Consider the following 17,565-nt stretch of genomic DNA (forward strand, 5'->3'; position numbering starts at 1 on the left):
AGATTAATGCAAACATATTATATATGTTCTTTTTTTTTACTTTAAATAATAAAAAAAAGCATTATATCACCCCTTCCCTTCTTTCCTTTGCTCAGGGGCATTACAAGTCCTAGTGTTCCAATGGTGTTTAAACTCTAACCTGCAGTTCCTAGGGCTAGAGTTCATTCTTGCGAGATTGGAGCATTGCCATGGTAACAGCGGCAACACTCTGACCTCGCAAGCGGAACCCAGCAGAGATGCAAGTTAGTGAGGTTCTCTCCTTTCTTCCACAGTTAAGTGCAAGCAAGCTGGTGAAGGAGATCTTTGATCTCCCCACCGACCAGTCATGGCACACAGCTGGGCTGGTGCTTGGATAATGCGGGGCCTGCATTGGCCGGCATGGGGGATCCTCTGATCCATTGGGGCCCACAGAGCCTGGTTTGCTGATTGTTAGTCTGGGCCTGCTCCATTTCATGAAATAAAGTTGAATAAATGCGCTTTACTGTAAGCTTTAACTTGTACATATAATAATGAAAAAATAAAAATACAAATAGAAAATTTAAAATTAAAATAATCATAGAAATAGGAATACATTTATATAAGTGAATGTACAAAGTGGCACTACAAATGGGAATTATAATAATAATAAATGGCAAATGAATGAGGAGAAAGAAAAAAATATATAGTATATTCAAAGTGGATCATAACTTATAACTCATAACAATAAAAATAATAAAATACGGTAAGTGCAATAAAATCTTTAAAAATAGCTGGAAAACATTGTTTGACAGATCCATCTGTCTAAATACTATTTGCTGGTTCGTCTGTTTTGTCTACATTCGTGGAATTACCTGCCCGTATGTCCCTGTTCGTTTATTGCAAGTTATACCGAATAAAACTACCGAACAGACGGCTACCCAGAAAAAAAAGTGTACTGCTGGTTAACCTATTGGCCTCAATTAGAACGTTGTGGTTAACCACAGACACTTCTTCATTCTAACCGTATGCAGGGTGGTCGTCGTTTGTATGCCGACCACGAGGCGGCGGACATTTTAAACACGCAAATGAACAGCGGTGTTCGACGAAGAACTTATGGAACTCTAAACGGACACTTTTTCTACCGAACACCTCTGAAACTACCGACTGCCCTTCTTATCACCGGGCATACGAACGCCAGTCCGTTCGGGACTTTTTATTATACGACTGGACTTAACCCAGATAGCCATCCCATGGAGTCAATTGTATACCGAAGGAACAATGTGAAAGACTTTGACTCCATGGCGATTGAACTGTGTGCATTGGGTCTGAGCGCTATTCGGTAGTAATGTGCGCTCAGATCCAGGCTATCTGGGGATACGTTACAAATCAAATGTATTTGGTAGTTTTACAGTTATGGATTTTTATGTGTTTTTAATGTACCATGTAAAATGGCGGTTTGCCTCTATCCCTGGAGATAATTGGATTTCTTCCCAATTATCTCCAGGATAGAGAGGAGTGATTTACTTGTGTAAAGGGGAGGGTTTATGCTCGAGCCACTGTGATTGGCTACTGTACGTAATGTGTCCCAGTCTTCCATCTGGTCCCCTAGGGGAGTGTCCACCAGGTGGGAGACCTGCATAAATACCGGCCAGGTAGCCCTCTTTAAAGCAGATTCCTGTTTTACCCTCAAGACAGAGCTTGGTCTCGTGTTTGGGGGGATTGCTACTTGGAAGTATTATTTCGCCTGTTCTAGCTGTGGAAGGAGTTTGGCTGATTCTCCGTTCGGGAGTTTAAAGCATTCCCTTATACTCCGTTCGGGAGTTTGGCGGTCTACAGCAACAGCGCCTGTGTCCCTAAAGGGGGAAGATCAACTAAATGGTGGTTTCACTAATTTAAGCTGGGATTAACACATTGGTACCAACATTGATAAAATACAATCAAGGGTAAAGAAATGTCCACTAGGTGGAGATAACCAACCTAAATGTCAATAAAAAAAAACATGATCATAATATCAAATATGAGAAATATGAAATTAATAGACATGTGCAATTCATTTTGTTCCGAATGTACATTCAGACAAATTTTGTGCAATTCAGACATTCTGATGCTTATGAATGTCTGAAGGACCGAAGTTCAGTAGTTCGGAAGTGCCGAACCAAATCGAATGACATTGGTATGAATTGCCGAAGTTCTGAAGTGCTTTGGATTTCTGAAAAGTGGCAAAACAAGAGAGAGGGAGGGAAAATTACATGAATGATGACAGGAATAAGCTAATTCCTTGAACTGGGAGCCCTTTAGATGTGCTGTGGTGAAGTGGCTGTGGTGGTTCCCACAGCCGGGACTTCCACCACAACCAGTTACACATCTATAGGGCTCCCAGTGCCCGGACTGCCACCACAACAACTTACACATCTATAGGGCTTCTAGGACCTAGGCTGCCACCACAACCACTTACAAATCTATAGGGCTCCCAATGCCAGGACTACCACCAACCACTTACACATCTATTCTATAGGACTCCCAGTGCCAGGACTGCCACCACAACCACTTACTAGACATGTGCAATTCATTTCATGCAATTCGTACATTCAGATGCTTATGAATGTCCGAAGTGCTGAAAATCAGAATTTCTGAATTACCGAATTTCCGAATTGCGAAGTTCTGAATTGCCTAAGTTTGGTAGTTCAGAAGTGCCGAACCGAACGTCATTGGTCCGAATTGCCGAAGCAGACAATTTTTTTTTACTTACTGAATTGAATCAAATTTTTTGCCCATGGCCCCTAGGAATTAATAATAAAAAGATGATGATAGTAATAAACCCAAATAAAGTAGCTAAATGATAATGGTTCCATTAAAAAAGGGTAATTAATTACAATAATATGAAAAGTGGAATAATATTATTCAAATGAACTGGAAAATAATGATATCAACATTAAAATATTTTTAAAAATGCAAGTGTATAAAGGATAAGAGATTAAAATGCCCACGGGGGGGGGGGGGGGGCATTCTAAATATCAATGATAAAACTGGATCTTAGTATCATATATAAAGAATATGAAACTAGTGTTAAAAAACGATAGAAATTAATTTCCAATAATGGAATATAATAATATCGATGTCAAGGATATCAAATCTAAGAAAGAGTGGTGTCAATATTAAAACTGTACAATTAATAATCATTAAATGTGGGGGCGGAGCCTGACCAGCTTCCTGACTAGATGCATGGTCACAGAGCTCCTGCAGATAACTACGATTAATCGCATGAAAAGCGACAAAACGGGCACCCACACCCGCGAGACTAACCTACCTGAGATCAGTGTGCCCCACTGAACCTCCTGATACCACTCGGAAGAAAATCGGAGCACGGAACCTACAGATGCGTGATCGCGGCCTGTGGGCACCGGACCTGGGGAGAGACGGCCGCTTTCCCCGTCCTCTCGTTAGCAGCCCAGGAGGCATGAAGCTCCCCCCCCCCCCCGGACCAGTGGGGGTTATCCCGGTCCAACCCTGGGAGAAAGCTTGGCTACCCAGGAAACAAACGACGGACCAACACAGCAGGCCTACAACTTTAGAGCATAGTAAAATGGCGGACGCCACGTGTAAAGCAAACGGGAAGGAAGAAGTACCTGATATAATGACACGGCTAGAACGTACCTTTGCAGCCTTCTGGATAAAGCTAGCTGACAAGATGCAGCAAGCCCAGCCCCAGGAGGCAGGGGTGAAAATACCTAAAGGGCCACCATATAGCCCCAACCATAAACAAACAACACCTAAGCTGAAAGGACCTAGCAAGGGGCACAGGAGACAGCAACAACCCCGAGCTCGGAAAGCCGCCAAATTCAGCCAACCGCTCCATAAGCTGCAACAGCACACTCGAGGGGCCTGCACATGGCCGGCACCAAGCGACAGCAAGAAAACTTACCGACGCTCTACCCAAGTGCAGCGATACACAGCCGCATACAGCACTCTGAAGGGCCATATCTTTACATCAAGGGGACACATAGAACCTCATACCCGCCAAACAGCATGGAGAGTAAAGAAACTGTCACACTTTAAAGAATGCATCCCCACCGCCCAAGGCACTCACACCGGACCAGGAGGAAAAGGAATAGTCCCTGTTACATCCATGATCCGCGATGCCAAGGCCCCATGCAGCCAGATCAACAGGGTACTGGACTGTGCAGCCTGCCCGGAAGGTATAGGTTAACCCTGGACTTAAAATCGAGCAGACATACAGGGGGATGTCTCTACCTGCTGTCTCGTTTGAGGACATTACCATTGACAACACCCTTTTAATGTATGAAGCCGAAGCCCCGAGCATGTGTTTAATGCAAAGTTCCCTGCATCTTTACTTAAACCTGGCCTCACGCCAGACGTTATTAGATATGCCTAACACTATTGCATTATTATTTTTATAGTAACTTTGCGCCTTATTGAACCGACTAGCCTGTTTCCCCTAGCAAGCAATAACCGAATGTCCACACTGTCTAGCATTATTCTTAAACTAAACGCGTTACAATATTATACTACATTGTTGTATTAGTTAAGTTGGATGTTTTGTTTAGCCAGACGACTACTGATAACTGTTGACCCCGGAATAATCATAGAGAAAAACCTGTGTGACTACGCATACCATGGTTAAACTTTATTATTTGATAACATAAAACATATATACATCATGTTCCAGCCTGACAACCATAACGCACATAGGCCTACTAGCCCGCACGCAGGTTAGAAAAGAACCATATTATATACCTGTTTATATCTTGACATGCTTAGCTTTTCACCTGTGACGTAAAATTATGCTTGAACTAATACAACGCAAAGCGTCTGACTAATAAGCAGACATGTTGGTTTACCCTGTGATTGCAGGCTTGTCCCTTAAAGCTTACTGACACCCTACAGGTAACCCACGAGGAACTAAGCATTTAGAAATTGTGCCGATCGTTCGCAATTCACGATTAACTTTAGCATTAGGATCTCATGCAAAATCGTTATTAGACAAGCATGCATAACCTGATTGTTATTTTATTATTTTATTCTGTTATGCCTATCTATGCTTACTCTTGAATTTCTTACTTTAAAAAAAAAAAAAAAAAAAAAAGTGCAAAGTATCTTGAAACTGACACTGAAATGTCACCAATTGTCGATTACTGTAACATTTTATGCCGGTATTGAAACGTGTAATTATCTACGCACTTTCAAAAATAAAGAATTAAAAAAAAAATAATAATCATTAAATGTAATACAATTAATTAAACTACCCACTAGAGGGGGATGATGGTCCTAATAATGACAAATAAAAAGTTAATATAGTGATGGCTCTGATATGTGAAAAAGCATAGTTATGACATTTTTGGGGGGTATATATAAAATTATAACACTAAAAAAAAGTGAGAACTAGCAAGTGTAAAAAGTCACTGAGGGGAAGGCTACTGAGTGGATCTTATAGAAATGCATTCAGTTCAAAATCCTCATTTAGGCCTTTTGGAACCAGAGTATAAAGAGGGTTTATTTGATTCTGAATGCTACACCTTTGACTGGGGTTGGTTTTTACACCACACAGTTAACTACTATAATTAACTTACTTGTTTGTTTGGTATAAAAGTTATTCAAATACATGATCAGTCTTTATGTCCTGATGAAAGTGCCAAGTTAGCAAGTGAAACGTTGACTACTTGTGACAATAAAAATAATTGCTTACAAATCCAGGAGTGCCGGCAATTTTCTATATCCTGTGTATATATATATATATTTCTAATAGAGTGGAATTTTAAACAAATTATATCAAGGCCAAAATCCATGAAAACATAAATCTGTCCTGCCTGCTGTATCATATGAATATGAATTTGATTGCTTATATTTTATCACTTAACAAGAAACACAAAAAAACAAGTAAAAGGGAACTAAAAAATGTGTAAAAAAACGGTGAATTATACAAAAAGACCATAAATATGGCTATGGGACCGACACTAAATGTTGTTTTTATTCACAGACTAAATGAGACGTGAGCAATACAGGGAAAAATGGAGTAGTAAAAATATATACCCGCTCCGACCCCACACTTCTTGCTTTCCCTCCCCTTTCCTCTTTCCTTTTTTCTCATGCATACCTTTTTCACTTTGCCTTCATACTCTAGGGCAGGCATAGGCAACCTTTGGCACTGCAGATGTTTTGGACTATACCCCCTGATGCTTTGCCAGCATTATCGGTGTAAGAGCATTATGGGGGATGTAGTCCACAACATCTGGAGTGCCGAAGGTTGCCTACCCCTGCTCTAGGGCTTGGGATATGGCCTAATCGGAAACCACAATTTGGCATATCTGCCTACTCAACAAAAAACACACCTGACACATGCCCTATCAGGCGCTGAATGGAGGGGTCACACCATTTATCCTTATCTAATGTGTTTTACCATATTTGTACAACGGGTGAACGCACTTGAACATATATGTGTAATGGGACCTGTGTTTCCATTGTCGTGTCACTGAGGGACCTACGAGTCCTATACTATTTTTTAACTGCAAAAATCTGAATAAAAAGAAATTTACAAACACAAATTTTTTTGATATATTTATATATAATATATTTAATAAATGTGTAATATATAAAAATAGATATTTTTTTTACTGCTCCTCCTGTTTTTCCTTGTATTGATTACTTGTTCTTAATTGATCTGTAAACCAAATGGTGTAAAAAAATGCTCCTATCAATTTATATTTAGGTAGTTCACAAATTTACAAACTAATTGGTTCCAAAGCCTAGTTAATAAAGAGAGTTCATAAAGTGAGAACTAATTTCCCATAAACCGCAATGTAATAAGCATATGTTCTGTTCGTGATCAAGAAATTTTACTATAGAAAACCTAAATTATTAAGTACAAATACAAAATATAGGCATAACAAATACATATATGTTGTAGGAACAGAAATACATAACATATGGAATTCTTCATGAAATCATCCCCAATCATCATCGTCCTCAATGAAGAGACATGTTGCACTTGATGAATGGGGCACCGCACAGTCCACTCTCAGTTGTTTGGTACTTGTTGAAGTCTGCACCTCACTTGTTTCTGGTTCGTTTGAGACAGAACTAGTCATATCAGCTTTGTGTAGACAAGCTGTGATAGTGGTTTGCTTCCAACACATTCTTTTCTTTTCGTTGTAAATTTCCTTATAGCAGGCATAGGCATTTCTTAAATCTCTAGCAACTTTGGTACTTCTCTCAAAGTTAGAATCTTTTTCAGAGAAGGCCCACATTTAAATGATACCCTAGGGCATCCAAAACCATTACTTGAGGTGAAAGAAGTACAGAAACATCCACAGAGAACAGAAGAACCACAAGAAATACAAAAAACACTGGAAAATCCACTTTGCAAAGGAGATGACGGTGGTATTCAACTTATCCAACAGGATTTTGACTCCAGGCATCATTCTCTTTTGAGAAAAGAACTAACGTTTGTCCCAGTAATGAAACCAGATCAATTTTACACAGATATTGAGATGTATATTTTACAATGCGCTTTACATTGTAATGAATTGAGGAAGGATTGGACAGTGACATACTCCAACCCATTCCCTATATGGGATAAAAAGAACATCAAGGTGTCACATGTGTCTATTCTACAGATCTTCATACAAGCGGTTAAAGTTCATGCAGACAAAGTAGCAAAGAACCCTCCAAGACACAGACATCATCTCACAAAAGGGGAGAGAAAAGCTTTATTTGATTTGATGCATGAACCATTTATTATCATACAGCCTGCAAATAAGGGAGGTGCCATAGTTATTCAATCATACTCTCAATACAAACAGGAGATCGTTTGTCAACTGGATGACAGTTCTGCATATTGCAGACTCACTTTTGATCCAAGTAAATTCCAAAAAGCAATCAGTACCTATATTGACATCGTTCTCCAGTTGGGATACTTGGATGACAAATTCCCCACATTTTTGTACATATCGCATCCAAAACATCTGGTTATGTACACACACCCTAAATTACATTAAGATGCTGTGAACCCATTTGAACAACCAATTGTATCAGCAAGGGAGGATTAGTTGAGCATATAGCTCTATTTGTCGACTTTCACTTTAAATAGAGTGTTTAGGCCCTTCCCACGTGTTTGAAAGACTCGCAGGATTTTATTTGTCGTATTTGGACTGTAACAGAGGAAATAATATTAGTTACTTTGGATACTTAAAGCCTGTGCACCATCATACTCCATGAGCAAGGTATACAGGCTTTGAAAGATGTATTATGTTCCTCTGCTTCTGACACTGTCGAATATAGAAACATAGAATGTGACAGCAGATAAGAACCATTCAGGCTATCTAGTCTGCAAAATGTTCTAAATACTTTAATTAGGCCCTGGCCTTATCATATAGCTAGGATAGCCTTATGTCTATCCCACAAATGCTTAAACTCCCTCACTGTGTTATAATTTGGCCCCCAGCAGCACCCTATTTATGCATGTTCAGGTGAGTGCAGCCTCCCCTCTTGTTTCATATATATATATATATATATATATATATATATATATATATATTTGGGAGTCTAGCCAACTCCTTGGTTTTGCACCCCTCCCTGTCACAGGTGCCTCATCCCAGGGCCTTATTTAGCCTTGTGCTGCAGAGAGCCCCAGATGGAATTTTTCCCCAAGTAAGTGGGTTAATCTCATAAGAGCAGACATTAGACTGTGAGAGTAGGACCTGCCAAAGATGGGGTACATTGACGTTGTGGCAGGCGTATGCAATGTATGATCATATAATGTAACTAAATCCCCATTATTTTTGCCTAGATTAGCTGTTTTTAAAAAAACGAATAAAATCTGTCAACATTGAAGTTGCTGTTTAGCGAATAAGTGAGTGCCCTGGATCTTGTGTATTGTATAATTTGGCCCCCAGCAGCACACCATTTATGCATGTTCAGGTGAGTGCAGCCTTCCCTCCCCTGCTTCATATATATCTATATATACTATATGTAATATATGCGTGTATAGGAACCATTTTACTGTTCTATTTTCTCTTTCTCTTACCTTCTGGGAATTTTTTTTGTGCTTTGCCAACAATTAAAATGGCAGCCGGATATGCCTGGGCTAAAATTTATGTGGACTGTTATGAGGATCTCGGATGCATGCGAAGATGTGACATAATGCCAGTTAGTGAAATTATAACATGGCCGGCGATGGACTTCCTGTGTGTGGGTAAGCATCAGGAAATGGATAGACGGTATTGTGGAGGACTAACATGGCCCCTGGAACAGATATAACGTCTCACCAAGCGCCAGATGTGATTCGCCGACCGGTGAACGTCAGGGGGGCAGTGTTACAAAAACAGATGGCGCCATAATCTGATATAAAAATGAAAGGAGAGAGTGGTTTTTCATGCACCTGAAGAAGAATATATGTCGAAACGCATTGTGTGTGGACCCTATTGGGAAGGACTTTTGTTGAAGGCACATTACTTTAATGTTTTTAACTTGGAGCCTTCTTATATTTATTCTATGTTGGAGAATACAACCACAGGAGCCCATCTAACATCAACTTTACAACTACTATGTTGATTTACCTGAGCCAGTGAATCACAGGCTTAGTAAAATGTGAGTGGGAAATATTTGCATTTGCACTTATATATCAGTCAAACTGTACTACCCTATACTAGTATTTGTCTCTTTCAGCAACATATGAAAATAACTTATATAGGGTATTTACCGTGTATACTGTGTGAGTGTCATTCACAGTGTGTGCCACCCACTATATACATTTTTTTTGTCTGTTGTTTTCCTTGTGCAATTAGGTGATTGATTTCACAGTGGGGTTTGGACACACTTACGTTTAGCACCAATTTATATTTTTGCACTTATTGTTTTTAAATTTGGATAAATAAGGAGAGATTACTCCTCTCTTTTATAAGTACTGATAACATTGCAGTGATTGAAATAAAATATATTATTTATAAACACTGGCCATTAAAACGCCAAAGACAAAAATATGTGTATTAATAATGAAGGTAGACCTAAGGTTGTTTTTATTAAAAATGTAACTATTAAAACTATGATAGCCCCAATCATAACCTAGAATATACAATGGAAAACACCCTCCTTGTTTCCACCATTAAAAGATTTGTATGGATGTGGAAGAAAAAATACTGTATTACATGCCCACACATCCCAAGAAGGGACAATAAACAATGAAAATAACAAAACATATGCAACTGAACATTTTATCAATTGTAATACCACACAGCGTTTATCTTCTTGAATGCCCTTACTTCAAACAATATACAGGCCGCACGTATAGAAAATTAAAAACCAGGATTTAGTAACATGTCAGAGCAATTCAAAAAAGGATATAAATCATGGGGTAACAAATCATTTTGCAGAAGCTCACGATGGGGATCTGGAAGGTTTAATAGATAAGGGCATTGTAATGATCACAGACCCTATGAGAATCATATTGGGCTGTCAAATTGGGCACTTTGGAGAATAGAGGATTCAATAAAGATTTGGATTAAGCTGCCTTTTGATCAGATTTATATTTACATTTTTGCTTTCATATTTTTATATATTTATTTTTATATCCATTCCATTCTTTTTCCTTCTATTTTCTTTGTTTAACGGCTATATCATATTATACGGGTTTCAGCAACATGGTTTTTATAGTGATATTTTTTATGTTTATACTGACATAATTTTTTTATAGGCAAGAATCTATTTTGTAGCTTATTTCCACTTCCATTTTTAAGACAACATTTTTATGAATAAGGCATCTTGTTTTTGAGCATGTCTCTTCTAGTTAATACCCATTATTCATTATTTTTTGTGTTTTTTAATTTTTTTTTATTATTTTCTGCATTTATTGTATTTTTCTTATCAATTATTTACTTATTCTGATTTTTAGAAAAAAAATTGATCCAATTGAAATGTTTACATTCCAGTATTATCTATAAGTATAAATACCGATATAATATAATTCAGTTGTCCGATTGGGCATTTTTTTCTGTTGGATGCTGTTACTTGCTCTATATACTCTCTTTCTAAATTTCTTTTTGTCCCATTATTGATTTGCACTGGTGAGTTTTACTCACCAAGTTCACCTGTACTTTTTATTTATGTTTACATTGCAGTATTTTTTCAGAAGTATAAATACCAATATATTTTTATATTATAAACATATTGCACTATCTACACATGGACGGAAGATGTGACCAGTGATCTGTGTGTATAATTCTACTTTGGATATTCTACTTGCAATTAATATGTTTAAGCTTACTATGCTTATATAGCTGCGAGTATGCAAATGTGGGAGCTGACTAACAGAGACTACTTGTGTATTTCAATTTGTTTCATCGTAGCTTGTAATGCATTTGGATGCTCCCCTTAGCATCGGTAACTGTGGTAATGCATGGATACAAATAAGCCCAAAATGTTACAAATATACTTCAAAATAGTTTCCAGCCTCTTATGCTGTTGGACACATGATTCGTTCCAGAATAATGACAGGATAATGACAGCTAAGTATAGCTAATCTAAATGCCCCTTTCTTTGGGCATACTCTTGAACAATCTGTGGGTTTTTATACTATTGATTTATAATAAGTGTATAAGTGTAATAGGATTCATTTTGTACAGAGACACTTTCTATATGGAGCTGTTTCAATAAGCAGCTATTTCAACTATTTAATTGTTTTATACTGCCAAAGGTGAGGATAATTTTATATTGAATCATCCCTATGTGATCATTGAGCAGGGCCCTCAATCCCTCTGTACCTGTGCGGCAAACTTGTCTGGTTATAAATACGTGTCTGTTAGTCCACCCATTGTACAGCACTATGGAACTTGTTGGTGCTTCATAAATAATAATAATAATAATAATAACTTTTTTATTCGATTCAAGATACTGAATCCTACCCTTTATACGATTCAATATATTGATAACAGGATTATTTGTTTCCCAGAATAGTAATTTATTCAGTAATGTCTCATATTAAAATAAGGACATAATATATAATACTGGAAGAAGGACATATCTGTAAACTGGACATATAATGGATTTTAATAAGTACTTATATAGTACTTATGTTTGGATTTTAGAGTATATTTTAGCAGGGTTAGCTACTTCTTGAATATTCATGTTTTATGGTGTTTATCTTATCTACTTTTAAGTAGGCATTATTATTCATTGTGAGTTTTAAAATTCCCTCTAGCGCAGTAAGGTATTATCAACTGTGGATTTTTTTTGCTCTTAATTTGAGAATAGTAGTGTCTGTATTTTACATGTAGAACATAAACACATAAATTAAATAGTTCAGTAACTTGTAATATTGTTTAAGGAGAACTTTGCAACAACCACTGTGAATGAGTAACCAGTTAATCTGAGATTGAACAGCTAAAACATGTATTAATTAATATTTTTTTTTTACATTTAACCCCTTAAGGACAGACGACGGATATATTCCGTCATGATTCCCTTTTATTCCAGAAGTTGTGTCATTAAGGGGTTAAAAGACTAATCGACAGATCTATGGTGCCTAGATTTTGGATAATTATTATTATATTTTATAGAAAGAAAATAGATTTGGAAAAAATACAGAAAACACATGGTTACATTTGAGTATAAACCTCAAATATTTTAATTTTCATCACTATAAGCATGTTTTGATTGCTACTAAAACACTTGGAATTACTTTCATTAAAAAGTACAACAACATTGGAAGAGTCTTTTTCCATGCACATCTCTCTCATCTATTTTTTTTTAAATCCAATAGTTCCTGGTTAACAGTTCACATCTTCGTCACTAAGAAAAAAAGAAAGTCAGAAGTTAGCAAACTGCATATCGAATAGACCAAACACTGAAAGTGAGTTAGGCAGATTATGTTCTAGTTGTTGGGGCACAGCTTGACTCTACTCTCTGACTTTTTGTTCTCTCCTCATTTAAGCACCTGTTCTCAAAACCAGCTCAATGAGAAGATAAACCCTGTCCAAAGCCATACACCTGTAAGTAGTGATGTCCAGAACAGTTCGCCGGGAACCGTTCGCTGGCGAACATAGCGTGTTTGCGGTCGCGAACACGCGCGATGTTCGGTCCGCCCCTATTCGTCATGGAGGTGGGAGGGTCTGGGAGGGAGGGTCTGCTGCTGATTGGCTGGAATGTATCTGCTGACTGTGAGGTACAGGGTCAAAGTTTACTCAATGATGACGAATAGGGGGCGGACCGAACATCGCGCGTGTTCGTGACCGCGAACACGCTATGTTCGCCAGCGAACGGTTCCCTGCGAACTGTTCGGGACATCACTACCTGTAAGTTTTAAAACAATACTCATTTTAAAGAGGACTGATTCCAGCTCCTGATAGAAATGCCCCTTATATCAGCCAGCACAGTGTATCCCCACAATGCCAGCACTGTTTGTGTCTGTTGAAGCATGCTGCCAGGCTCTCCTACGTTTCATAGTACAGTTCCGTTATTGTATTGTACTGTATCCTCAAGTCTTCTTTTTTAATTGTATTTCTCAGTGCTGTCAATTGTAATAACTTCATATCTCAGCAAGCTGTATTGTACCAGATCAGGAATAGTGTAACTCATTACCCTAAGCAGTTTTCTGCATAATAAGTAATTTAGAATGTTTCAACCCTTTCAGTGTCAGAGGTGCTTGTATTATCTCTGGCACTCAAAGGATTAAACCAATGAAATATTTAAAAAAAAAAAAAAACATTTTTCCAGCTGTTATAATATTGTATATAAGTCAATTAGATCAGGAGGTGGGGAAGTGATATTCCAAAAAAGGAGTGGAGTAAAATCCGTGGGTGGACCACCAACCACCACTGGTTAGCCTCTTAAAAAGGGACATTTCGGGCAGCAATACAGATTAATGGAAGTGAATGCAAGTATTTGGCAATAATAATATGCTATAATTTTGCATACTTAAATATTTATAGTTTCTACACAAAAATTACATGTTTTGCAGAATGCTGCACCATAAGCCTGCCTTCTTAGTAGAGATCGCCCAATATTGATTTTTTAGAGCCGATACCGATAATCTGTGAACTTTCAGGCCGATAGCCGATAACGTGCCGATAACTTGCCGATAAAAAATTAACTATTTCTAAAGGTAAATGCACAAAATATACATGCCACGTGTAGTGGATGCAGTGTGTTTAGACAGGGGAGCTGTGTGTGTTTGTGTAGTGTGTATATATTGAATGCAGTGTGTGCATAGAGAATGCAGTGTGTGTATAGTGAATGTAGTGTGTGTATAGTGAATGCAGTGTGTAGTGTGTGTTTCTGAATGGATGTAATTTGTGTAGAATGGGGGGACGAGGGGGGCATTTTTTATTTAAATTTGTAATATTTTTAATATTTATATGTTTTTTTGTTTTTTTTTTGTCCTCCCTCCCTGCTTGTTGCCTGGCCAGGGAGAGGGGCTATAGCAATCCCCGGTGGTCCAGTGGTATTGGCTGAGTAGTGGAGGGGCCACAGCAAGCTGTTACTTACCTTTCCTGCAGCTCCTCCAGCTCCCAGTGTAAATCTCGTGGCCTGCGTGCCACGCAGAGCGTTGCTGCTGGGAAGGTAAGTAACAGCTTGCTGCGGGCCCCTCCAGGACCGCCGGGCTTGTAATGGGCTCAGCGGTCCTGGGAGGTAGTATCGGCAATATCAATATCTATATTGGCCGATACCGATATTCCCGAAAATACCGAATATCGGCCGATAATATCGGTAAAACCGATAATCGATCGATCCCTACTTCTTAGCCAATCCATAAAAAGACTTCCTTATTAATGTATGTATGCACACAGCCCGACCGTTGACAGCATTGCATTTTTTAAACTACAAAGCAACCTGCATTAGAGGACACCCAGGGAGAGATTTAGTATGGATATCACTACATGTATGTCTATTGCTTTTCTGACTGTGTGCTTGAATTAGGGTTAAATAAGTAGCTTTATTGTAGAAGCATCTTGTTCTAACCTGTACGCCATTCTAACTCTACTTGAGACCCTAACCTTATTCTACAAGCCTAACCTTAACACTGTAATCCAAAGCCTACAATTTACTCTAACACTAACTCTAATTTTATGCAAATAATTCAGATAAAGCAGTAATTGTGTATTGGCACATACCAGAGTATTGGATGCCTTAAAGTGCTGCCCAGGCCATCCATTTCCTGGGGAATTGCACTATAGTGGTCATGGATATAATGTGAATCTTTATCAGAAAGGCCAGCCAGGTTTAAAACACTCTCTACTCACATTATTCCACTGCTCATAGGCCGAGATTAGACACAAGTCCCCCCAGCAATCTCTTTTTCTTTGTATTTTCCTCCTTATCGCCCCTAAAAAAGAAAACAAGGGATAGAATATACAAAATAACTATTTTTATAATTCCTGAAATTTTAATGTATATATCAGTTACATTTTAAAGTTTGAAAACCCAAATAAAATAAATTGTATTCCAATAATCCACCTAATATAAGCCTTTCAGGGTTATTTACTAGAGTGAGAATTCAAATTGAATTTTAAATTCTTGAACAAAATAGACAAACTGAAAGCATGCCTTGCTTAGTGAATTTTTCCAAATCAGTTATTTTTTGCCTTAAATTTGAAATTTACTTTCAAATCACACTTTAGTGAATAACCCTTTTTGTCAAAAAATTGAAGACCAACCAATACTTTAAACATCTACTAGTCACGTTTAGACTCTTTTCAAACATTTTTCAGAACATGTTATTCTGTTCAACCACAAAAAAATTAAACGCCAACATCATATCATAGGCAAACCATGTTAATAATTGTGTTAGTGAAAAATAGCTATCAAAAAACTATCAAAACTGGGTTATTACAAAAACGTAGTTTGTATAGAAAACGTCAGGAAATTAATTTCCAATACTATAATTATTCTTGTGTATCATATGCAGGGGCTGGCTGGCAACGTTTGGAAAGGAAATTAAATAAATCATATTTTAATCACATTTTAACACTGAAAAAATGGTACCAAGACTAATTCATTGAGATGTAATATAATGGGTGCCTTTAGTTTCCCATTTTTTCACCAACTATAGAACAGTAATTTAAATTGAGTTTAGTCCTTTCTACAATAAAATTCCACCTTCTTTTTTATATAACCCCTTAAGGACGCAGCTTCAAAAACTGGACTTACCCTTAAGGACACAAGCATTTTTTAAATTTTTTGCTGTTTGTGTTCAACCTCAGTTTGCATTTTTCTTATTTATTGCACCAACACATATTATATACCATTTTTTAAAGGACAAAAAGGGATTTAATCTGATTTGACATATACATATATAAATTCTTATTTATTATTTTTTGAAAATGCAAAAAAAATATTTTTTTTTCACAGTTTGGGCAATAATAACGTGTGTATAATAAGTGCAGCTTAAGGAAAGTAATTAAAAAAATATTCAATTAGTTGTTCTGATTTTCAGAGTACATAATATGTCTGGGATTTCAGCTTATTTTGAAAGTTACAGGTCACAAAATACAAGGAGTTAAATACAATTTTAATGTGGAGCTATTTTAGAATTTGGTAGGTTTGTCTTGTAAGCTTAATAGTCATCACAGAAAGCAAAATTGCTGCACAAAAGTATATATTTATATAAAACACACATCCCAGGCTATTTACCTAAGAGAATTCTGACACTTTTTAAATAGCCATTTCACCGCTAATCTCTGCTAAATAGTGTAGTAAAATTGTGTTTTTTTTTCAGATTTCTAACATACACACATAAAATAAGGTATTTTAATGTGTGTTTCATAAAGCTGATGTATACTACTGCTGTAGAAAACCCCATATTGTGTTCAGCCATGTCTACTGAGTAAAACGATACCCCCAATCTATGACTTTGCCACTATCCTGTGAAGTTACAGTGCCATAAAAAAGACATGACCATTTCAGTTTTCACTGTGATAATTTTGATAGATAAATTTGATGGTTGCAAGTCTCATTTTGGGGCATTGTAGCAGTTTGACTGTTGACTTCCAGCACTGCATGTAGCTAATCAAAAAAGCTGGGGACACGAGAAAAAGCCCCAGGTCCCCAGCTGATAGATGGGAGCCCCAGGTTTCCATTGATACCTGTAACTCCCTGGTGTGAGCAGGGATTCAAACCTGATCACACCAAATTGTAACAGTGGGGATTTAAATCCTTATTTAAATGCTTGTTTGCAGCTCTTACTTTGAGCTCTGCAAACATAGCATCGGTCAGTCTGAGGCCACTAATTCTGGCACCAGGTGAGGGGAATGAAATCATACCTGGGGCTCAGAGTTACCAGCAAGGAAATAGACCCTGCTGTAAAAATACTGCATGAAGGAAATTTTCTGCCATGCGTCCTTAAGGGTAGGATAGCATGATGGAAATTTTCCGTCATGCGTCCTTAAGGGGATAATCTACACTAGCCAGTCGAGGAACTAACGCAGAGATGGACATGGAGCAGGAAATGGTTTGAGCCTCTCCTAGTGCATGGGTCGCCAAAAGGTTATTACTCAACTGTCCTACAATTCCCATAAGACTTGCCAGCAAGGGATCTACTGTTTACTGATTCTTGCAGGGTTGTAGTTGTGAGCAGTGTTTGTGTGTTTGAATGTAAGCATG

At 37.7% G+C, this 17,565-nt stretch overlaps 1 protein-coding gene across 3 annotated transcripts in view; it reads right to left on the reverse strand.

Annotated features, from left to right (window-relative positions):
* Positions 1-12,607: 12,607 nt before the first annotated feature.
* Positions 12,608-17,565, reverse strand: part of LOC134589117 (dermorphin-2-like) — an 81,356-nt gene continuing 76,398 nt past the window's right edge. For all 3 annotated transcript variants that reach the window (XM_063444317.1, XM_063444316.1, XM_063444318.1), the window contains 2 exons: positions 15,207-15,289; positions 12,608-12,756 (listed from right to left, as the gene is read on the reverse strand). In XM_063444317.1, coding sequence (XP_063300387.1) covers positions 15,220-15,289 — 70 coding nt within the window. In that variant the 3' untranslated portion in view covers positions 12,608-12,756; positions 15,207-15,219. The remainder of the gene's footprint in view (positions 12,757-15,206; positions 15,290-17,565) is intronic.

This window comes from Pelobates fuscus, chromosome 1 (assembly GCF_036172605.1).
Source record: "Pelobates fuscus isolate aPelFus1 chromosome 1, aPelFus1.pri, whole genome shotgun sequence".
NCBI classification, from domain to species: Eukaryota; Metazoa; Chordata; class Amphibia; order Anura; family Pelobatidae; genus Pelobates; species Pelobates fuscus.